At 39.1% G+C, this 24,166-nt stretch overlaps 3 protein-coding genes across 3 annotated transcripts in view; 2 read left to right on the plus strand and 1 right to left on the minus strand.

Annotated features, from left to right (window-relative positions):
• Positions 1–8,019, plus strand: part of NEK4 (NIMA related kinase 4) — a 52,846-nt gene extending 44,827 nt beyond the window's left edge. Inside the window, 3 exon segments of the mRNA XM_019628127.1 lie at positions 540–782; positions 2,008–2,141; positions 6,991–8,019. Coding sequence (XP_019483672.1) covers positions 540–782; positions 2,008–2,141; positions 6,991–7,083 — 470 coding nt within the window. The 3' untranslated portion in view covers positions 7,084–8,019.
• Positions 8,020–10,317: 2,298 nt separating this feature from the next.
• Positions 10,318–12,990, minus strand: SPCS1 (signal peptidase complex subunit 1). Its single transcript, XM_019628091.1, has 5 exons — positions 12,985–12,990; positions 11,963–12,508; positions 11,536–11,595; positions 11,364–11,450; positions 10,318–10,877 (listed from the first exon to the last, which is right to left on the minus strand). Exons 1-5 carry the CDS (start codon positions 12,988–12,990, stop codon positions 10,752–10,754), a joined length of 825 nt encoding a protein of 274 aa, XP_019483636.1. The 3' UTR covers positions 10,318–10,751.
• Positions 12,565–24,148, plus strand: GLT8D1 (glycosyltransferase 8 domain containing 1). The gene is made up of 10 exons (XM_019628106.1): positions 12,565–12,714; positions 15,778–15,831; positions 15,919–16,017; positions 19,830–20,043; positions 21,423–21,540; positions 21,755–21,839; positions 22,001–22,113; positions 23,087–23,253; positions 23,375–23,487; positions 23,644–24,148. Exons 2-10 carry the CDS (start codon positions 15,816–15,818, stop codon positions 23,832–23,834), a joined length of 1,116 nt encoding a protein of 371 aa, XP_019483651.1. The 5' UTR covers positions 12,565–12,714; positions 15,778–15,815; the 3' UTR covers positions 23,835–24,148.
• The last annotated feature ends 18 nt before the right edge of the window (positions 24,149–24,166 follow it).

Raw genomic sequence — 24,166 nt, forward strand, 5'->3', positions numbered from 1 at the left:
CAAAGGTGTGCTATTTTCTGTATCTTTGCATGTTTGATATTCTTAAGTGGATTCCAGATATTGTCAATATTCTCTCATTAGAGGCTGGTGTTTTTATATTTCTTTAAATATCCTCATCTTTGTACTTGGATGTAATTAAGTTACTTAGAAATAGTGGGCAGAATTTATACATGGAATATGGGGTGTCCTCTTTCTGGCTGTCTCCTTTCCAGGATTCCTCTCTCACTTTCTAGTAGCAGCAGTTGTTGTGAACTATGTTCTTTGGTTCTGCAGGCCAGAAAGACTGTGGGTTTTCTGTTGTACTTTAGCTGCTTATGGCCTGTTCTTAGATGAAAAGGTATTGACTCCTCTCCAGAATCTGCTTGAAGATTTTGTACGTTCTCCATTGCCTTCACATAGTTGATTTTTGTGTTTTGTCCAAAGTCGGTGCTTGTTATTTGTGGAAGGGTCTGTCTGTAGGAGCTTGCTTGGCCATTTGAAAGCACAATTTCCTAAAGGACATTTTGCATCTAATTTTGTATTGAAAAATTATCATGAAGCCAATTAAATTATCATGGGGGATTATTTTTTTTCCAGGAAAGGTCATACAAATGAAATGACTGACTTGGTACAATTGATGACTCAGACCCTAAAATTGGACTCTAAAGAGAGCTTTGAAGATCCCCCAGTGGCAGATCCAGTGTCAGAATTTAAACTTCATCGGAAGTATCGGGACACGCTGCTACTTCATGGGAAAGTTGCAGAAGAGACAGAAGAATTCCATTTTAAAGAGCTACCCTTAGGTGATCACTTTACTCTTTTACAGCAAACTGGAGATCATATGTTTATTAGAGAAATGTGTCCAATCAAGGAGCTAATAATGCTTACAATTTTTTTTTGTTTTTTTTATTTCTCTTGGATATATCCATAAAAGGTGTATCTTGTTTCATATAACAATTGTGTTCCTGAGAAACTGCATGAAATTTTTCCAAATTGAAGGTTTGTGGCAACCTTGCATTGATCTAGTCTATTGGCTCCATTTTTCCAACAGACTCAGATGATGGCTAGCGTTTTTTAGCAATAAAGTATTTTTTAACTAAGGTATATATATTGTTCTTTTTTGTTTGTTTGTTTTTCTTTTAACTTATAAGAGTTTATTTTAGCCAAACTGATGACAATTGCTGGGAAGCAAAATCTCATCGGATTTGGAAAATGCTCCCTATACACTGTTTTTTACAAAAAACTTCATTGAGGAACAGTTTGTTCATTCCAGGACCCATGAGCTCCATTTCAAGTCATTGTTTTCAATCTAGTTGTGGAGGTCGCAGTGACCTACCCATGTGGGAATCGAAATGGCAACCTTGGTGTTAACAGCCTGTGCTCTAACCACCTGAGCCAACCGGCTGCCCTATACATTGTTTTTTAAAACAAAATGCTGTAGGGGGCCGCTGGTTAGCTCAGTTGGTTAGAGGGCAGAGCTCATTAAACCTAGGTTGTTGGTTTGATCCCCACATGGGCCACTGAGTTGCACCCTCCACAACTAGATTAAAACAACTACATGACTTGGAGCTGATGGGTCCTGGAAAAACACAATCTTCCCAAATAAAACTAAAAAAATAAAAATAAAAATAAAAATAAAATTGCTATAAATGCCTAACCACTATGCTTTACATCTAAAACTAATATAATATTGAATGTCGATTATAAGTGAAAATTAATCAAAAATATGTAATGCTATTGCACACTTATTAAACTATAGTATAGTGTAAACATAACTTTATATGCACTGGAAAACTAAAAAATTTGTGTGACTCACCTTATCGAGGTAGACTCAAACTTGCAATATCTCTAAAATATGCCTGATTACATTTTTGGTCATTAAAAATACATGAAGTCATTAATCGAAACTCTTGTCAAAGTGAAAAGAATTTTAACATGACAAATTTTTCTTTTTAAACACTGCATGCATTTTTCTTGCTGCAGTGGTAAAAGTGATTATTTTTCCTTGTCTTTGTTACTGCTTTTTAGTTATCATGCCAGGTTCTGAAAAGATCAGAAGAATAGTTGAAGTCTTGAGAGCTGATGTAATCCAGGGCCTGGGAATTCAGCTTTTAGAGCAGGTGTATGATCTTTTGGAAGAGGAGGATGAATTGGAGAGAGAGGTGAGTATTCTATTAGCTATGTCAGCTGCTTATGCTATAGAATTTTTTAACAGCCTTTTGAAATATAATTAACATGCTATGCATTTTACCCATTTAATGTGTACAGTTCAGTGGTGTTTAGTATGTTCATAGTTGTACCACCATCACCACGTCAATGTTAGAACATTTAATTACCCCCTAAAGAAACCCTGAACCCATTGGCAGTTCCTCATTATTCCTGAAGCCCTCCACCCGTAAGCAAACACTAATATTTCTGTCTCTATAGATTTGCCTATCCTGGCTATTTCATTTAAATGGAATCATACAAAATATGTGGTCTTTTGTGATTAGCTTCCTTTGCCAAGCGTCATGTTTTCAGGATTCATCCATGTTGTAGCATGTATCACGTACTTCAGTCCTTTATATGGCCAAATAACAGTCCGTTGTATGGCTATACCACGTTTTGTTTATCTGTTCTTCAGCTGATGGAAATTTAGATTGTTTCCACTTGTTGACTATTATGAATAGTGCTACTATGAACATTTATGCACCAGTTTTTGTGTGGACATATATTTTCATTTTTCTTGGTTATGTACCTAGGGGTGGAAATGCTGAGTTATATGGAAAGCCTGTGTTTACATTTTGAAGAATGGCCAGGCTATTTTCCAAAGTGGGTGCACAATTTTGCATTCCCACCAGTAATGTGCGAGGGTTCTAATTTTTCCACATCCTTGCCAACACTTGTTATTGTCATCATTGTGATTATAGCCATCCTAGTGGGTGGGGAGTGATTTCTCATTATGGTTTTTGTTTGTTTGTTTTAAGATTTTTATTGGGGAATTGGGGGGGATGGGAACAGTGCTGGGGAATTGGGGAAGGGGAACAGACAAGTTGCTGTCGTTTTGTTCTTCAGTCTAGTTGTGGAGGACGTTGCTTCACTGGCCCAAGTTGGCACCATCATTGCGCTCTTCCCGGATGAGGCAGATCAGTCGCCGGCTTCTGGACGGCCACTCACGCTGGCTGCTGGCTACATGCGGTAGCCCATGGCAACCCACTGCCACAGGGGCTGCAGCCTACTCGGTTGCCCGTGACTCTCCGCCGCCCAGCTCCAGGTTGAGCTGCTGTTCAGCATCTTAGCTGTGGAGGGCAGTGTCACTGGCCCTCATATGTGGGATCCGAACTTGTGCCCTCTGGCGTCCCAAGCCAGTTCTTAACCATCGCGCCACTCGGCCGGCCCTCATTATGGTTTTGATTTGCCTTTCCCTAGTGGGTAATGAGTGTGGATGGAGTATCTTTCATGCGCCTATTGGCCATTGTATATCGATTTTGGAGACATGTCTATTTTGATTTTTTTACACATTTTAAAATTATTTATCTTTTTATTGTTGACTTGTACAATTTCTTTATATATTCTGAATAGAAGTCCTTTATCAGATACGTGATTTGCAAAAATGTTTTCCTATTCTGTGGTTGTTTTTAGTGGCATTGTTTATAGCACAAAACATTTTAATTTTGTTGAAGTCTAATGTATCTAATTTTTTTGTCACTTGTGCTTGTGGTGTCATATCTAAGAAGTCTTTGCCTAACTAACCTAAAATCACAAAGATTTATTCCTATGTTTTCTTCTAAGAGTTTTATCATTTAAGCTCTTAAAATTAGGTCTATAATCCATTTGGGGTTAATTTTTGTCTTATGTAAGGAAGGCCTCCAATTTCATTCTTCTGTATGTGAGTATCCAGTTGTCCTAAGTGCCATTTGTTGAAAAGACTATTCTTTTCCTAATGATATGTCTTGGCACCCTTGTTGAAAGTCATTTGACCCTAATGTAAAGGTTTATTTCTAGACTCGATTATATTCCACTGATTTATATGTCTATCCTTTGCCCGTACCACACTATCTTTATTACTGTGACTTTGTAGTAAGTTTTGAAATCAGGAAGTTTGAATCCTCCAACTTTTCTCTTCTTTTTTGACATGATTTTGGCTATTATTTGTATTTCCATGTGATTTTTAGGATCAACATTTTAATTTCTGTAAAAATGCCAGCTGGGATTTTGATTAGGACACTATAGAATTTTGTTTTGAATAAATTTTAGTTTCATTCAGCAGACTTTTCTCCTTAAATTTACTGTTATTATACTAAATATTTTCTTTTTGAGAAATTCATTATATATGTTACCAGATTTGAAAGTAATAAAGCATGTTTATGTAACACAATTTTATACTAATTTAAAAAAATTATTTATTGTCTTTCTTTACCTGAATAGAAAGCTAATAATACATGATTGTTGTAGAACATTTAGAACATATTTTTCAAAAAATCAGTATAATCTTAGTACTCAATGATTCCAGATTTTGTTCTATCATTTCATAAATAGTAGTAGTAGTTACACTTAAAAAGTGCAATGCAGTGTTCTAAGCACTTTTTACATGTATAATATTTAAATCTCCAACAATCCAGTGAAGTTGGTACTGGTATCCCCATTTTATAGACGAGAACGCCGAAGCACAGACGGGTTAAAGGAGTTGCCAAGATCTCACAGATAACACTTTGCTGGACAACTGGCCTTCAGCACAAACAGTCTGATTCCAGAGTCTATGCTCTTAACCACCGTTCTATACTGCTCTCTTATTTGTTACTGCACTTTTTAAGTTCAGAATTTCCATTTGGTTCTTTTTATAATTTATTTCTTGTTATCACTATTTTCTATGTGATATGACATTGTCATCATGCCTTCCTTTACTTCTGCGATCACAGTTTTCTTTAGTTCTGTGAACACGTTTATAATGGCTACTCTGATGTCTTTGTTAAATCCAACATCTGGTTGTTCTTACGGGCAGTTTCTGTTTGCCTGCTTTTTTTCCCCCCAGCGTATGTGTCATACTGTCCTGTTTCTTTGCATGTCTCATAACTTTTTATTGGAAACGACATTTTAGAGAATATGTTTACAACTCTGGGTACTGGCCTCCTGTGTGTGGGGGGGGAATCATTGTTATTTATTTGTTTAGTGATTGGCTTATTTTAGTGAAGTTATTTTCTCCTTTCTCCACAATGTAAAGCCTCTGATGTTGTGCCTCAGTGGGCGCAGCTTTGGGCATGTCCACAGCCACCTTGGCATGACAGTGGGTTTGGGACTTGACTTCCTTTCCCTGACGTCACCCAGCTGTTAAGGCTTTTTAGTTGCCAGCTGATTGCTCTGCTGTTTTCAATAATGTCCCTGGGCATACATTGCTCCACGGACTAATCCAGTCAAATTTGGGCTCCTTTGAAGGCATAGTTCCCAAGGTCAATGTTTGAGATTTGTTCTGACCCCAGGGGAGCTCCTTCCAGCTTCTTGTTTCTTTCCATCAACGTAGCCTACAATTTAGCCTTTATGTCCAGTGAATCTACCCATCTCCCAGTTACCTTTCACTACTTTTGATTTTGAAAGCGCCCTTAGGCTTGAATTTTTCCATAGTTTGTTCCAAATGAAGTCAGTTCATTTAGTAAAAGATTTGGTGCTATTTTATGTCTTGCTTCTCCTCCCAGGCAAAATCTCTGACCAAAGCTCTGGAGCTGGGAGTGAGGACCATATAGCATGATTGTTTTGGGGTGATACCCCCACTTTAAAAGCTTAGTGGGGGTGAGGGGACTGTAGCCTCTGGTCTTCAAAGAATCCTTCACTCAGCATGGAATCATCACTTTTCAGTCTGGGGCAAAGGTGAATTGGGACCCCAGTATTTTCAGTGGCCCTGCACCCAAGGTACAGCCTCCATCCTACAAGTCCAAGCTGGGCATAAGAAGGAAGCTTCCATCAAGAGGCTTCACTCTTCCAAAACTTATCCTTAATAGGCATTGGTGTAGGATGAGATATTCTGATGTCCTGCCTCTACCAGGACAATAACTTTTGTACTGGGAGCTGGGGGGAAGGGACCCCTGTTTTGTTGGCTTCATCAGTCTGGTGTAGTTTTTGTCTGAGCCTGGGAGTGGGGAGGGAGGCAGCTGATCATAGTTCAAATACCACAGACTCTCACTATTCTTGAGCTTTAGATTTTCTTGAAAAAATGTCTTTATTTGCTGTATGTCCTTAGGATCATTCCAGAGACTTTAAAATGGTTGGTTTTTAAAATATTCCCGTTTCACTAAGGAGGGGTCTGCAGAGCTCCTCATACTGTCATGCCAGATGTGGAACCAATTAGGATTACATTTTATATTTAGTTGTTATATATCCCTTAATTTGGAACAGTTACTCAGTCTTTGTTTTTCATGACCTTAACGTTTTTGAAGAGTATGGGTCCAGTGTTTTATAAAATGTCCTTCGGTTTGGATTTGTCTGACCTCATGAATAGATTCAGATTATGCATTTTGGGCAGGAATACCACAGAAGTGATGTTGTGTCCTCAGTGCATTGTATCAGGAGGTGCATGACATCTGTTTAACACATAATTAGGTGTTAATTTCAGGCATTTCTTTCAACCCACATACATTGAGTGTTACATAGTGTTTTTGTTTCTAGTGAGATTGAATTTTCGGTTAATTGGTCATTTGTATTATTTTGTAAATACCTTTACTGAATAATCTGAGGGATCGATTTTGTTGTTTTATCAATTCTAATATTCTAGTTTGTTTTTTTTTTATTCTAAGAGCTCTTTATATATTAATGGTATTAATTCTTTGGCATTTATGTTGGAAATATTTCCCCTAGTTTGTTTGCTCTTTAATTTTTATGACTTTATTTTTTGATCTCTTGAAGTTCAAATTTTTATGTAAACATAAGTATTTTCCCATATGGTTTTCAAACTTTGGTATCATGCTTAGAAAAGCCTTTCTTCTAAGATTACAGAAATATTTTTTCTACTACATACTGATTTCCTTTTTGTTTCCCAAATAGGTACGTTTGCAGGAGCACATGGGAGAAAAGTATATGACTTACAGTGTAAAAGCTCGCCAGTTGAAATTTTTTGAAGAAAATGTTAATTTTTGAGAATTCTAATTTGCTGCCAGAACTAAAGACCTATATTCGAAGGTTTTTGGCTTACACAGAAACGAACCTATAATGATGACTGGAGACCATTCACCATCCTTTTAACTCTTTTCAGTTTTTTTTACTGGGAAAAGAAGGAACAGAACAGACTAACATGAAGCAAGTTCACAAAAGAAAGAAAAAGCCTTTGGCACTATCTTATTCTCTGTATGAGGAAAAATCTAAGACTTTGTTTACTGTTTACTGAGCCTTAAACCACCAACTTTATATCTAGAATTTATTTTTTTAAGGTACTAATTAGCTTGAATATAGGGCTATATAATATTGGATTGGAAGTTTTGTATTATACTATAGTGATAAAAGCACTAGGAGAAATAAATGACATAATATGTCCAGTAATACTACTTGTCATTGTTAATAACCTTAGGTAGTAGTTAATAAATTATTTTTTTAAAAAGTCAATTCACTTTTCTGGGAGTAGATTCAAAAAATATGAAGTTGTATCTAGTACTTGAGCAATTGAATTCCTTCTTTACATACTGATGGGCATTTAATGTTTTATTTTCATGTAAGATACACTACATTTAGAGTATTCAAGAATTGAAACTAAGAGATATTTTGGCTTTGTAAATCAATGTTTTTACATGCTGGTTTTTTAGATTTACTTTTCCATCAGTGAAAACATTTCTAATTTCTTTTACAGTTAAGCAATCTGTCAGTAGAGTCCAACTCCTTTTAGTTATGTTGGACATATTTGTCTCCTGAAGCTTGGCTTCTTATATATCAGGATATTGGTTGTCTTCCCATGTTTTAAATGTATGCTTATATATCATATATTTTATTTTATTAGTTGTTCAATAAGGGGTAATGCCCACCTAGGAAATAATTTTTATAAAATAAAAGTCTTGATTATTAAATTTTCACTTTTGTATTCAAGGGACTCTACAAATAAATTCTGCTCCATAAATGCTTTTCATCTAGAATTAAAAATTTATCTTTGAAAATACACACACACACACACACACACACACACACACACACACGCAAAATACTCTAATGCAATGTTCCCTTTCTAAGTCAATTAACAGACCTTTATTTTACTGTTTGCCAGGAGCTGGGGATATAATGAATACAATATTTCCTGCCCTTATAAGGCTCATTGCTTGGTTGTTAAGACCTCTTATGTTTACTTTGAAGCATTTGTTAGAACTCCACTACAAAATCCTACTGCCCAGTTAGGGGCAAATCTTCAGCAAACTGTTGGGTCTTCCTGAGCTAGTCACCATTTCTCGCATGTTTCAGAAATCTACATCTTCCTGGAAAGTCATTTATTTTACTTAAGTTTCCTAACTTATTAAGTTGTACATATTATTTTCTTAGAATTAAAAAATCTCCCTCATACTTTATTCCTATTCTATATATTTTTAAATATTTGTTCAGTTTTTATCCTACTATCCTGGCTGTTATGTGGTTCTCTTTTCTTGAATACCTAATCATTTTTCGTATTTAATTATAAAACACATTTTTTAAGACCTAGGAATTTTCTTCTCAAGATACTTTTGGCCACATTTCAGACTTTGATATGATACTCTTTTTGACATTAGTTTCTAAAGTCAATAATTCTGGTTTTGATTTTCTTTTTTGTTTCTTAATTTCCATATATTTAGAAAGCCAAGGAAATTGTCTCCTTGCTCCAGCTATATTGCAGTGTTGTTACTGAATATGATCTGCACAACCTGTTTCTTAGAACTGTTTTTCCATGTTGGTCAGTACATGACCCATTATTGGAATATCCAATATGGGCATTCAATACAGGTGAATTGTTATGCACAGATCGCCTATTAAATATTATTCAAGCCTATTAATATGCACACAGAATTGCCTATTAAATATTACTCAAGCCTATTAATGACCTGATCAATAGATTCTGTGATGGAAATGTTCTGTATCTACACTCTTATATAGTAGCCACTAGTCATATATGGCCCTTGAAACGTGACTAGTTTGAGGAACTCAAATTTTTAATTTTAATTAAATGTAAATAAACATGTGACTAGTGGCACCATCTTGGACAGTGCGGCTCTGTATCACTCATTCAGTAAATACTGAACACCTATAATGTGTCACATACTCTGTAGGTACTGGGCAAACAGCAGTAAGCAAAACAAAGTACCTGTTCCCATGGAGCTTACAGTCTATGGAGGACAATTAACAAATACCTACTGTGAGATATACTAAATGTCATGAAAAATAAAGCAGGCTAAGTATATATAGAATGATGGGGCATACAACTTTATTTTTATAGTGTAGGAAATGTTCCATTATAGTGGCATGTGGGTAGAGACCTGAATCAAAACAAGGCATATGTATCTGGGGGAAAATGTTCCAAGTACAGGGAACATGTGCAAAAGTCTTCCTATCAATTGCCTGTCCACTTGATCTATCAAAATCTGAAAGACAGAGTGTTGGTCTCCTACCAAGAATGTAGCTTTGCTAGTCTTGTATCGCTAACATGTTTTTGTATTTCGTGTCCCATTCAATGCATGATTCATAATAGTGACATCTTGGCAGCTATGAAATGCCTTTCTTTGCCCCCATTTAATGCTTTCTGATATTAAATATCTGACTTTTTCACTATTACCTCTCCTTTATGCTTGCACCTGCCTCGTATTACCCTTGTCCTGTTTTTGACCTTTGGGTATCATTTTGTGAACATGAAATAACTTGAATTTTTAACCCTACTTGGGAGCTACTAACTTTTAAATCACATTTATTATACTTACTGATATATTTGGTCTTATTTCTGCCTTCTTAATTTTTCTTATTTTTGTTAAACCTTTCCTGACTTTTGCTGTATTAAGGTCTTTACTCCCTTTTTTTTTTAACTCATAATTTGTAAGTCCTACATTCTGGTATTGAGAAATAAAATATTATCTGTAATCGCCCTCCCACTCCCATCCCTCACACAAGACCATTAGAATATTTTTTTTCTCTTCGGCCTCTGGAAAATTTAAAAGAAATTTACAGCTTCTCAGGTTTTTACTTTTGTCCACACCTCAGGTAAAACATTAAGTAAATGTTTTCTGCTTAACAACAGCCTTATTTCAGTAGTACTAATATATTACTTTACCACAATTTCACATTAGTAAATTTTTTCATTAGGTGGTTGCTGTTAAGAATTTTATTAGGAACTTGAAGCTATAGAAAATAGAAATGGTGCTGACTTTCAGAACCACAAACTAAAACATTGGCTTTTATTAGTAGTCTTGCTTGCAAAACAATGAACAAAAGACTCTTTAGCCATAGACTTGCACTGAGTTTTAATTGAAAATATTAAAACAGCTTAATAATTATAAAACTTTGATAATTAAATTGTACTGTTACTTATGAGGCATATATTCATTATTTTTGTAGACCTGAAAGAAACTTTGCATACTTGTTTTTCTGTTCTCCGTTTCAGAGAAAGATTATGAAGAGAAGATCTAAAATATGTATAAATGAAAGCCCAACTGAGTTAGAAAAGAAATATGAAGAGAACAAAATCGATACACAGCTGTACCGTAAGAGCATAGGTGGTTTTTAGCTCGTGTTTTGAGTGTGAAAATGTAGCTCATCTCACACAAAACAAAAGCAGGTGCAAGAGTAAAGATGAATTATGAAAACCCCAATCAATTATTTTTAGCATGCCTCTTAATTTTTCTTTCTCCTGGTTTCTTGTCTTCTGTGCCTGAGTCTTGAACAGGTAACCACTTGAGGGGGTGCCGACGATAAATGGGCCATGGAGGAAGTGTCAGCTGGGCCAGAACACAGAAAATGCATCAATTATAGTCACTGAAGAGCATCATATATAATGCCCAGTTCCCAAATGACTACTATATTAAAGATAAAAACAACAAAACTGACATTTCCATGAAAACTGTGCCCCCTTCTCCGCAGACAAGTACTTTAAGTGATGGGAACATGCCTTACTGTTTACACAAATGGCTTTAAGAGCTAAAAGAAAGGTGAGGAGGGAGAATGTGAAGACCATAAGAAATTCCTGCTAGCTTTAAGATTATTGCTTGGAGCAGCTGCCAAAATAAATGAGTTGTATTCTTTTATGCAGCTTAGGTCGTCATCTGACACTATTTGGCATTGTAGTTTTCCATTGACAGCAAGGGGAAACATTGATGGAAAAGGAGAAAAGTTGGTGCCCGTTCTCACTAATAGGTCCGCCCAAACCAACCCAATTCAGAAAACCGAAGTTGTCACTAACATCCAGACCCCCACAAATTTCTTACCAAACACGAAAACGCAAATCCGGCCATAACTATGTAGACAGTCCACCCGAACTGTTCCGCCACGTACCCGTAAATAAATCCAACTATCTAGAAACAAAGTATATTAAACACAGTCAGACTGGAGGTGTGTGGAAGAGATCAAAAGAAAAGATAATGCAAAACCAATACTTACTGCTGAAAAAAGAATAATTCCCTGAAACATCTGTTCCGCTAGCTTCTGGCCCTTGTAATCCTAGAGGTGAAGAAGAGCAAAGCAGGAATTGGTTCTACCACCGAAGAGGTACAATTCCGGCTTTGGCCTCCCAGTTTTAGCACCGGGCACCCCCAGCATCAGGGACTTCCCCCAAGGACCTGGGCAAGGAATGAAATGCTGGGTTTCCCGGGGGGAACTGAAGCACTCTAAGGAAGCACGGACAGGGGTATCCTCGCAGAGGAAGAGAGAAGGGAACCCAGGAAGAATTCGGGGAAGAGTGTAAGGTAGCCGTCCGGGCCAGGAACCGCGATGTAGCGGGTGGGTCTCGGACCAGAGCTGCGAAGCTGCCAGACTAACGAGCAGCGTGCGAGGAGGACCTTAGGTCCGAGGTGGGCCGCACCCTCACCATTTGTGTGGGCAGCGAGCTCAGTTGCTCCAGCATGACTAGCTGAGGAGGCGGGCAGCGGAGTGCTGGAGGGGGACAGCGAGGCGAGGGCGGCCGCGACTCAGGGGCCGTAGGGGTTGAGGTCTGGTTCTTGATACAGTTTCGCGTGCCGGACGAGCCGGGGAGTACGATGGCCGCAGCCCCGGAAGCGGATGTCTCAGACAGACCTGAGCGGCCCGAAGCCCCGCCCCGCGCCCTCGCTAGGCGCCGTGCTCTTTCAGAGCCGGCAGGAACCCGGCGTACAGCCCGTGATGGCTGAGGTGATGACAGTGGCGGCCGAGTAGAGGCATCGCGACCCCGTGAAGGGTTCGCCGTAGGTGCTGTTGGGTGCTGGGAGCCGCGGCCGCGGCCCCGCTCCCCCAAACTGTCCTGGACTGCGCCTCCACGGTCTAACGGCTGTCTGCGCGCGTCCCGTCTCCATGGCGACGGGTTTAGCTCGGCGAGGACCCTGGCAGTGGGGCTGCCCCGCGGCGCCTGCTTGGCGTCACGCTCTGGCGGTTGGCTCCGCTGGCGGGTTTAGGCTTGCGGGACTGAGCGGCGGCCGGGGAGCTAGCGGGTGAGCGGGCTCGGTCCGGAGTGCAGGAAACGCGGGCGGCTCGGCGGCGGACTGGGCCCTGGGCCCTGCGGCGCGGGAGCTGAGCTGGCGGGGCGGGCCGGGGCGCGGGCGGCGGCGGCTCCTCCTCCGCCTCCTCCTCCTCCTCCTCCCGCTGCAGGTAAGGGCGGCCTTGGGGAGCGTCCGAGGGTAACCGCTTGCCCGAACCCTAACCCAGAGTTTCTTTTGACCTGGGGAAACCCCGGAACATCACATTCCCTATAACGCCTAAGCGTAACGGGGCCCTGTTGACCCCTAGAATTTAGAGGGAATTACCCCAGGCCATATCCTCAAGAGAACGGGAACCCCTTCGGAGAGGGGAGCCGGTTCTTGACGTTCCTTGCATCCGTTTGGAGAGAGCTCCCACCCCGGAGTTTCCAAACTGGCCTACCAGCATGTTCGCCGGCTTCAGTGGGCCCTCCGGGTAGAGACCGACCAAGGGTCTCTTTCTCAAGAGACCCTTTCTCAAGGCCGGTGTCTGTCTCAAACACTTAGTTTCCCCCCACCCCCACACCCGTTACTCTGAACTACGCGAGGTTGTCCAAGTTTCGGAGAGAAACCTTTCTGGGGAACCCGGGCCTTTGGGTCGCAGATGGCTCTCTGGCCTCTGCTGTGTTGTACATAATGGTTACAAACGGTGGGATTCTAGGCACTCTCAGGGCAGTTTGGTGTATGGCTGGCACTCTCATTCATGCAGTCAGCAAACGTTCACGGCATCTGTTTTTGTGGCAGGCAGTGAGCCGAGGATATGGCTGTGACCAACACCAAGCACTTGGCTTCCTAGAGCCCAGTGTGTCAAGGGAGACAGCCACAAAACCCCAAACATATATTATACCCGGATTTACTCAGAAATAGGAGACCCAGAGAGATGGGAAAATCAGGGGAGGTGCAGTTGAAGGTGGGGTTTGAGGGAAGCTCCCTTGACTTCTGAAAGCCAAGTGGGAGCTAGCCAGGTGAATTATATGTTTAGTGCCTTTCCACCTTTCAGCCTGGAAGATACTAAACACATGTTTTGTTGTTGTATGCACAAACAGACATGTCCCACTGTTAGCCCTCTAAATGTACTTCAGAGGTGGCAGTTGTAGAGACTTTATGGTATTTGAGCTATGAAGATAAAATGGGAAAGGGAAATTTCCTGTCAGGCTCCATTTGAGAAAGATCTCCATTGGAATCCAGTTATAGAATAGGTTGCAGAGCATCAGTGGAATGACCTTTCATGTGCATAGTAATGGGGGAAAGCAGAAAAGGTGAGCACAGCTGCTGAGAATGTGGATACTAGTGCAGGTAACTAGCAAGTGAAAAAAAAATAGGCTTTCCCCATAAGGTTTCTTCACCCATATTTCTGGGTGTACCTGGCCTGGGTGAGTGTGTGTGCTTGTCCTTTGTGAGCAAATTGGGATTGTGAAGGTTTTAAAGTTTCTAGATAAAAAATACTAATTTTCATAGTGAACAATTTGAATATTGCTGATTAAATTGTACACTGTTGTGTATTCTTACAAAAGTATAAGCTACTATTATACATACCAGGGTCTACATGCAGTTTTGTTTTGTGAATTCTAAGCAGATTGACGAATCTGTTACCAGGAATAGCACAATGATTCAGACATACTCCGTAATAACTGGTATTTGCATATAGATAACTGTGAAGGACTTTTAGGAGCAAGTTTCTGCCATGCTAATCTACTTAAGTACATCAAACACCTGCTAGGATTGTGTTTTCTTGTGTGTGTGTGTCTAGCTAACCAGAATAGCACAAATACATGTGCCTCTAGGTGAACATACTACCTTTAAGTAACTGGACATTGTTGAGCTAAAACCCTGTCCATTGTACCATTGACTAAATGAGATTTATTGAATGAGGTGTTTTTCTTGTGTTGCTGGAAGTTGGCTCCAAGCGGGCAGATGTTAGAGCTTTGAGCGCTCCCAGTCTGCCAGCTTCTATGGGTAAGGCTCAGCCCACAATGTGATAGAAGCACATGGCTTATGTTATATAATGATATGTAATCTTTAGAGAGGAAGTTCATTGGTATAATGTACTTTACATATACTGCTCTAGAAGGAGAGTGGGGAGAGAGAGAGAGAATTTTAGATTGTTCTTTGGGAGTCTGAATTATTTTCTCCCAAATCTGGCCTGTGATCCCCATTGTTTTAAACAGCCCTTCAATGTATTTCTCCTCTTTTCAAAGGCCTTGAGAAATCAAGTGCTTGATATGCACACACTTTACTTAAGATGAAATTAATTCAAACTTATTTTGATTTTAGAAATATGTTGTGTTTGAAAATGCTTTGTAAAATTAATAGCCTTTTGTGTTTGGTACTCCCACGGAAGAAGATGAAGTAGAAAAGGATAAATGTCTCAAATGTAGGATCACAATATTCTGGTTGTTTAAAATCTGTTTTTAAGGAAACATTACCCAGAGGTGGTTGTAGAAATCTAATCGTTTAATTTAGTTCCCCCTACAGTTTTGTTTCCATTGAATTATTTGTTTTGAAAGTGAAGGTATCAGATGAGCTGAGGAGCATGAGCCACAGGCAGAGTGACAGTATTAAACACAGCTTTCTTAAGAGATGGGTAATTAACCAATAGAGATGAAGTCCCAGAAAGAAGCTCCCCCTTTTTTTTTTTAGCAGATTTTAATTTTTTGAGAATAGCACCCTAAATTTTTTATAACAAAATTGGATTTTGTGAATTTTTGTAATTATGTTTTTCTGCTGTAGTTTTTTTTCTGCTATGGTTTTAAGTGAATGTGGAAAATGTTCTCCCCCCCCCCCCTTTCTTCCAATTAAAGGTGAATGGGATACAACTCGGAACAGGGATATTTTGTACCAATGAAGTTGACCTTAGGTTACTTGATTATAGACAACTGAGTCCCTGTCTTAACAAGGAATTTTAAGTAGAAATTCAGAAAACATTTCCAGGTATTCCTCTTGGGCGAATTTCTTTTGCTTTTAATCTAGTGACATATAATGTACAAGGCTATCTATTTTTCCAAGTTATTTAGAAGTATTATCACTACCATAAAAAAATTCAGATCCCAAATTGGGTTCTTGGAAACTGTTCACTCAAAATGAGTTTCTGGCAGAAAGTATGCACTTCTTGTTTCTACCTGAATAAAAACATCAGGCATTTTAATGGTCATTCTCATATACCTACTGACGTTGGGGGCTTGTTTTTGTTTTGTAGGGTTAATAACTAATGTTTATGTAAGACAGAAGAGAAAGATGTCATTCCGTAAAGGTATGCTCTTTCTACAAGTTACATTGTTTTTATTACTTGTCGAAAGGTAAAGAGATGTAATGCAGGCTTTTCCCCTCTATGTTTCAGTAAACATCGTCATCCTGGTCCTGGCTGTTGCTCTCTTCTTACTGGTTTTACACCATAACTTCCTCGGCCTGAGCAGTTTGCTAACGAATGAGGTTTCAGGTATGGGAACCCTAACTGATGCATGGGCATCTGTTGAGGACCTCGAGTTCCCTGTGTCCCACATCCTAAGTTACATTACTAGGTTAAAGGAAAAGAAAGCTTGCTTTTTGCCCTTACATAAGCTGTGAAAGATCCTTGGATAAGGCATGGTGGTACTCCCTATGCTCTTGGAGTCCCCCACCTCATCTCCCTGCTGGGCAGTTGTTTGCTAAGGGTTTGATTTGACCGATGATCTCACTACTACAAATCAGAGTACTTAGAGGAGCCTCTGTGGGATGCTGCTATCTGCTTACATTTCAGCAGAGCTGGGCTTCAGAAAGTGGGGACAGTTCAGTGTCACTGGTGTTTGATGCCTGCAGTGTTCACTAGAGTGTCAATCTGGTTACTTTCCTTCACCTTGTATTTGCATGTAACCTGTGGAACTGTTATCAGCAGGACTCTAGTAGTAAAACAAAACCATAAAGCCTTGTCAACAACTTTTTTTTAAATCACTTTATTATGTAATTCCATGGCAGTTATTTAAATTTATTCGTTCATACTGCTCTGCCTTATTATTGAGTGATATTTGAGGCTTCAGAGTGTTTGTCAAAAATAATTTTTGGATTGCCATCCATCGTAGTTGACCAGAGCAAGAAAAGACTAATAACTTTAACTTTCCCTGAGTACTCTGATAGCATGTTTTATAACTGTGTATATACGAGGTGTGACAACTAAGTTCATGAACTCATCCTAGAAAAAGTGCTACATACCTCATTGTTGAATATCACTACAGTCACCTTTGAAGTACTCCTCTTAGGAAGCTGTGCACCGACACCAGCACCTAGTCCACCCTTCAAAGCAATTCTGGAACTCTTTTTCTGGAACGGCGATCAGAGCTGTCATCGTATTACCCTTGATGTCCTGAATGTTATGAAAATATCTTCCTTTAAATATTTCCTTTATCTTTGGGTAAAGAAAGAAGTCATTGGGGGCCAGTTCTGTTGAGTAGGGACGGTGTTCCAATACAGCTATTTGTTTACTGGCCAAAAACTCCCTCACAGACAGTGCCAGTTGAGCTGGTGCATTGTTGCGATGCAAGAGCCATGAATTGGTGAAAAGTTCAGGTCATCTAACTTTTTCATGCAACTGTTTGTCCAATTGGTACAAATTCATAATGAATAATCCCTCTGATATCAGAAATGGTTAGCAACATCCTTGCTACAAGTTCACGAACTTAATTGTCAGTTCTCTTACATGTGTGTATTTATACATATACATACGGGTCTGGCAATTAAGTTCACAAATGTGCTGTCGTGCGCTTACATTGACAGCACTGTACAAACAGCTTGGTAAGGTTTCATAACCTTGGTATATCCGTGTCTCACAGCTGTGTTTGTGTCGACGTGTGGCAGTGTCGTGCTGAGTGGCGTTCATTATGTTGCATGTTTTTGTGTGCCGTTGTGAGAATGCCTGAGCTTGAATTAAAGCAACGAAAAACATTAAATTTCTTGTTAAACTTGGCAAGAGTGGAAGTGAAATGAGGGACATGCTAGTCCAAGTTTATGGGGATAATGCCATGAAGGAAACGGCAGTGTACAAATGGATTAAATGTTTTTCTGAGGGGAGGGAACACGTCACTGATGAAGAGAGGTCAGGGTGGCCAGTAACGAGCAGACCTGACGAAAACATTGCAAAAATTTGTCATCAGAATGGTTGGCTGACCAAGTAAACATCGATAGAAAAACAGGAAAATCTTAACTGAAAATCTTGGCATGAGAAATGTGTGTGCAAAAATGGTCCCAAAGGAGCTCACTGATGAACAATAACAAAGGAGAGTCGAAGTTTGCCAAGACCTTTTGGAGATGCAAGACAATGTTTTGGGCTGAGTTATCACTGGTGATGAAACATGGGTGTACCAGTACAATCCTGAAACAAAGCATCAAAGTGCACAATGGAAGTCAGTCAATTCTCCATGACCAAAAAAGTTCCGTCAGTCCAAATCAAGAGTCAAAACAATGTTGCTAACTTTTTTTGATACCAGAGGGATTATTCATTATGAATTTGTACCAACTGGACAAACAGTTAACCAAGTTTACTATTTGGCAGTGCTGAAAAGGCTGTGTGAAAAAGTTCAGATAAAAACCTGAACTTCTTTCCAGCAATTCATGGCTCTTGCATCACAGTAATGCACTAGCTCACACAGCACTTGTTTGTAAGGGAGTTTTTAGCCAGTAAACAACTGTATTGGAACACCCTCCCTACTAACCTGAACTGGTCCCCAATGACTTCTTTCTTTACCCGAATATAAAGGAAATATTGAAGACATTTTGATGATATTGAGGTAATATGAGGGTAATACGATGACAGCTCTGATGGCCATTCCAGAATTGCTTTGAAGGATGAACTAGGCACTGGCGTTGGTGCATAGCTTCCTAAGGGGAGTACTTCAAAGGTGACCGTAGTGATATTCAACAATGAGGTATGTAGCACTTTTTCTAGGATGAGTTTGCGAATTTAATTGTCAGACCTCACATATGTTATGTAAAATAATGCCTGCTCCTGGTGGGAACATTTATAAAAATGAAAATAACACTTAAGCTCTATTAGGGCAGTATGTTTACTGCTGTATCTTCCATGCCTATGGATGATGGATGGTACATAGGAGGAGCTCAGTATATTCTAGGCAATGAATAAATGATCATTGCCTAGAGATAACTATTATTAAAATTTTGGTTCTGGGGCTGGCCGAGTGGCTCAGTTGGTTAAGAGCTCACTCAAGAGTTTGAGCTCTGAGCAACAGCAGTTCGATTCCCAGCCTGAGCTGAGCTGCCAACAGGTGGCAGGATGGCTCAGCTAAAAAAAAAAAATTTGGCTTAGTACCTTCCAGTTTTTTTCCTTTGTATATTTTTTCTATAGTTGAAATTATACTATATGTAAACTGCACATGACATGTTTTTCCATGTGATTATATCCTAAGTATGTCACCATGACAGTAGAAACTCTTCATATGTAACATTAATGCCACAGTTTGTTTACACAGCGAAAAGTCTTGGTACAATGACTTTCAGACTTTTTTTTTTTTATGGCAACCCCACAATAAGAAATGGATTACATACAGCACACACATACACATGTGTGTGTTTATTAACCTTTCATGATGGTGTAGATTTGTCTGTTTTATTCATGGCTATAACCCCAGTGCCTAGATATTGCCTGGCACATAGTAGGTGCTCAGTGTTCAGTGAATGATAAGTAAATGAATGTATTACAAGAGACAGGAAGGTTTACAAAATATATGCAGTTGGCTATGTATGATACGCTCTGATCGTTTCTTTTCTAATTCAGTGTTCCAATTCAGAAACTTGTTCTACTCATTCTGATCATGACCCACTAAATTGATTTCACGTTTATGAATCATGGCTTGAAAAACAACTTTTTTAGTCTGTTCACAATTGTAAATAAAATTGTGGCTTTTGATTACCTGTCAGATTTTGTCCTTAACAGAGACAAGAGAAATTAAATTATTGGGTGTACCTGTTTAAGACTTGATACAAATTACCAAAATACATTCTAGAAAGATTCTATACCTACTAGTAATGTATCAGAAATTTGTCAACCTATTTTTTTTTTTAATGTCAGTGCTTTTCCAAAACTCTGGTTACATATAGGAAAACCAGTTTCTAGGCTGTGTGCTTCATATTGTAATGGGGAAGAATGAGGTAAATAAGCATCATAATCCTTACCTTACCTCTTTAAACATGTTGGGCTCTATGTCAAAACCTCATGAGATTTTGTGAGAATCACAGTACCTTCCTTGTGTATGTTCTTTGCAGATTCAGGAATTGTTGGGCTTCAGCCCATAGACTTTGTTCCAAATGCGCCCCAACATGCAGTAGATGGGAGACAAGAGGAGATTCCTGTGGTCATTGCTGCATCTGAAGATAGGCTCGGGGGGACCATTGCAGCCATAAATAGCATTCAGCACAACACTCGCTCCAATGTGATTTTCTACATTGTTACGCTCAATGGTACAGCGGACCATCTCCGGTGAGTTTTGCTTGCCAGTAATTCTGATTCTAGAGGATGCTCTAAGTATATATTTTTTCTATACAATTGGGATTATACCACATACCATGTATAAACTGCATGTATGACATGCTTTTCCATATGATTGTATCATAAACTTGTCCCCATCATAGCAGAAATAAGGAATTTGTGCCAGGATGCAAATCAGCTGTGTACAATGTTAACTCAATCTGGGGTTTTCGTTTTGTTTTTTGTAATAAGGTTTTCTCAATGAAGGAAGCAATATGTTGACTTACATCCTGTTATAAGTTCCTTATTTCATGAACATGTTCTGAGTAGCTCTGGTCTAAAGTGGGAAGGAATGTGGGAATAGTGGTAAAGTAGTGTGGTGATGTGAGCATAAACAGATACAAATTCTGGTCCAGAGTGATAGGGGAATGAACTCTTTGGAGCCTGTTTCCTCATCTATAAATGTGGGGGTGCAGAATATCCAGCTTTGAGGATTGTGTCAAGTAAATGGGAAAATATATATTAAAAAAACCTAGCACATAATCATGCTTAGTAAATGGTCCCTACTATTGTAATTGTTGTGATTAATAATAGAAACCCAGTCTGATGGACAGTCTCATCCATGTTTTGAAAATGCTTTGAATTAAGGTTTACAAAGTTTATTCCAAGAACTCTTGTCTAATAGGTTAATAGTTGTTAAAGTTCTAAAACATTTCGGTCCTTATGGCTATCTCCATGGTTCATGTTTAGTTTGTGAAAGTTGTGAATTATTTTTCCATATTTTAAAAACTCAGAAACCATCATTTAATGTAGGGACAAATATTACATTAAAATAGACTACACGAATAACGTGTCCACAAAATGCTGAATTGAAATGTACCTAGAAACAATGTGCAGTACTTCTTTAGAAACACTGGCTTTTCTTACAGGCAGTTCCTTAGACTCAGTTGAAGGAATTCCTTAGTCATCACTGTGAATTAATGAGTCTGTAGATTAATGGACTGATTACCAGCTTTGTTGATAATTAGCTTTCACTACCATTATATTCTTCACCCATGTATTTGTAGGGACAGTTGAAAGGTCCATGTGGTGATAGGATGTTCTCAATTCCATAGTGAGTTCTTCTACAGCAGTTTTAGTGTCAGAGGAGTGACCAAGTGCGAGCCTGGTGGGAACAGTATCCATTAACATAAAATCTTGGTTCAAGGAAGGACTTTGGTGGGAATACTCTCACTTCAGACGAGGAAACCAAGGCTCAGAGAAGTGAAGGGGCTTGAAGATACTTGTTTGGTTTCTCTTACATTATGCCCTCATTGGAAGGCACAAAGATAAAGCTGTGGTTTGGGTACATGATTATTTAAAATTGAAATTTGGTGCTTTATTTTTATCAGGTCCTGGCTCAGCAGCAATACCCTGAAAAGCATCAGGTACAAAATTGTGATTTTTGACACTAGGCTTTTGGAAGGGAAAGTAAAGGAGGATCCTGACCAGGGGGATGCCGTAAAACCAGTGAGTTCCATGCATCTTTGTTTGTGTATAGGAGTATTAGGAAATGATTGGCATATCTGGGTAACTGCAAGTAGTTCCTGGGACCAAGCCTGGGCGGTTCTAAGAGACCTTTGACTGTCTTCTGCATGGGTGAAGCATTCTGGAGTTCCTAGTAAATAAAGCACAGCCACTGATAAATCCTATGCTAATGCCTCTTTCCTTTTTTTTCCCCCAGTTAACCTTTGCAAGGTTCTATTTGCCAATTCTGGTTCCCAGCGCAAAGAAGGCCATATATATGGATGATGATGTAATTGTACAAGGTACCAAAGAATGTCACCCATCGGTGTTCTGTCCAGTGTGTGGGCTGTAGTGATTGTCTTAATTATGGTATCCTATAAAAGGTCTTCCCTAGGAAGAAGTGGGAGGAATACGGAATTGTAAGGTAACTCGAAGTGTAAATCTTACACCTCATCTATTTCAGGTGATATTCTTACCCTCTACAATACACCACTGAAGCCAGGACATGCAGCTGCATTTTCAGAAGATTGTGATTCAGCCTCTACTAAAGTTGTCATCCGTGGAGCAGGGAACCAGGTAAATTACTTATTAGAACCCTTGTAGATAGATACTCCACTCCCTATAAAGCAGGTTAATGTGGAGAGGCAGCAAAATCAGGGAACTCTTATTATTCTTTTTTGATGCATTTTATATTCCCCAATTATTTCATCCCAAAATTCAAGCGTGCTTTCCTACAGATCAGTTCATGGACTTGATGAACTAATTCACCTTGAACATCTGGCTTAATATTTAGTTTTCTATTCTGCCTAACTTGGAATCTGAAATGTCACTTTCACTTGCTTTATGTAGAGCCCTTTGCAAATAATCTGAGCAGTTTAATAAGCAATGTTTCTTTCTTACTGGCTATCAAATTACAGCCATGCACCACATAAGGATGTTTCACATGTACAACTGTGGTCCCGTTAAGCTTATAATGGAACTGAAAAAAATTCCTATTGCTTAGCGACCTAGTAGCTGTCTTAATGTCAACGTGTAATGAATGCATTCATCACTTGTGTTTGTGGTGATGGTGCTATAAACCTACTGTGCTGCCAGTTATATAAACATATAGCACATACAATTATATATAGTACATAACTTGATACTAAATGGCTGTTACTGGTTTATGTATTTCTATACTAATTATCATTAGTGTACCTTACAAAAAATTTGCTGTAAAACAGTATGCGTTTATACCTGCAGCTACCTCATACATTTCATGCTTACTGCGTCTCTTGATTGCCTCATTTTCTCTTGTACTTGATTTAATGTGTTCTGTACAATAACATGCTGTACAGACTTACAGTCTGGGAGCAATAGGCTATACATATAGCCTAGGTGTGTAGGAAGCTATACCATCCAGGTTTGTTGAGTACACTATATGATGTTCATGACCACGAAATCGCTTAAAGATGCATTTCTCAGAACATATTCCTGTCGTTAAGCTATTCTGTTTGAAGCAGTGAACATATCATAAATATATATATATATCTCCCATTTGTGTTTTTAGTACAATTACATTGGATATCTTGACTATAAAAAGGAAAGAATTCGTAAGCTTTCCATGAAAGCCAGCACCTGCTCATTTAATCCTGGAGTTTTTGTGGCAAACTTGACAGAATGGAAAAGACAGAATATAACTAACCAGTTGGAAAAATGGATGAAACTCAATGTAAAGTAAGTATAAAACTGCCTTACCTGTGGAAACTCTTGTATTTCAACTCTGAAATACAAGATACTCTATTTTAATAGAAATTAGGATTCTTCACTAACAGCTTACATGTTCTGTCTCACCAAGAGAGGGACTATATAGCAGAACACTGGCTGGCAGCATCACAACACCTCCTCTGCTGATCGTATTTTATCAACAGCATTCTACCATTGACCCCATGTGGAATGTCCGACACCTTGGTAAGTAGAAGTAATTGACCAAAGGCCTAAGTTAATAAAGAATTATCTAAAGGACTATCCTCAGAGGTGGAATACATCCAGTTTCCCTTCTCCCATTTGATGTGGCATTGTCTTCTGATTAATACAATCATTTGGCTCTTTTTCTCTCAATGTAAGGCTCCAGTGCTGGGAAACGATATTCACCCCAGTTTGTAAAAGCTGCCAAGCTACTCCACTGGAATGGGCATTTTAAGCCGTGGGGAAGAACTGCTTCATATACTGATGTCTGGGAAAAATGGTATATTCCAGACCCAACAGGCAAATTCAGCCTAATCCGAAGACATATGGAGATCTCAAATATAAAGTAAAATGTAATTTATACTACACAAGCATTTCTCAGGAAATCCTGGAAGATAGAATGTGTGAAAAGTAAGTTATGGCACCTCATGGAAAAAAGGACATTTTAGCTGGGTAAAGAGATCAAACTGCACTGTTTGGCAGTCAGCTTCCCAGATAGGCTGCATGTGTCTCCACCTGCCTTACCAGTGTATAGTGCTGAATGACCAGAGGCGAATGGACTCATACGGCTAGTACAGCCAGTTTAATATTGCTGCTTGGTTTTAATTTTGTAACCTGTGGCCCAATCTATAAATAAAATGAAACCTACATTTTTCAACAGGTATCTGATTTTTTGTGTAAG

This window comes from Hipposideros armiger, unplaced genomic scaffold (assembly GCF_001890085.2).
Source record: "Hipposideros armiger isolate ML-2016 unplaced genomic scaffold, ASM189008v1 scaffold_748, whole genome shotgun sequence".
NCBI lineage: Eukaryota > Metazoa > Chordata > Mammalia > Chiroptera > Hipposideridae > Hipposideros > Hipposideros armiger.

What these genes read in the sequence shown, in the direction of transcription:
- SPCS1 (XM_019628091.1), bottom strand. An exon ending in GAATTATTCTTTTTTCAGCA is followed by an intron (nt 11,451 to 11,535) that starts GTAAGTATTGGT and finishes CTTTGTTTCTAG; the next exon opens with ATAGTTGGATTTATTTACGG. An exon ending in GATTTGCGTTTTCGTGTTTG is followed by an intron (nt 10,878 to 11,363) that starts GTAAGAAATTTG and finishes GTTCTGGCCCAG; the next exon opens with CTGACACTTCCTCCATGGCC.
- GLT8D1 (XM_019628106.1), top strand. An exon ending in TGGATGAAACTCAATGTAAA is followed by an intron (nt 23,254 to 23,374) that starts GTAAGTATAAAA and finishes TGTCTCACCAAG; the next exon opens with AGAGGGACTATATAGCAGAA. An exon ending in GTGGAATGTCCGACACCTTG is followed by an intron (nt 23,488 to 23,643) that starts GTAAGTAGAAGT and finishes TCTCAATGTAAG; the next exon opens with GCTCCAGTGCTGGGAAACGA.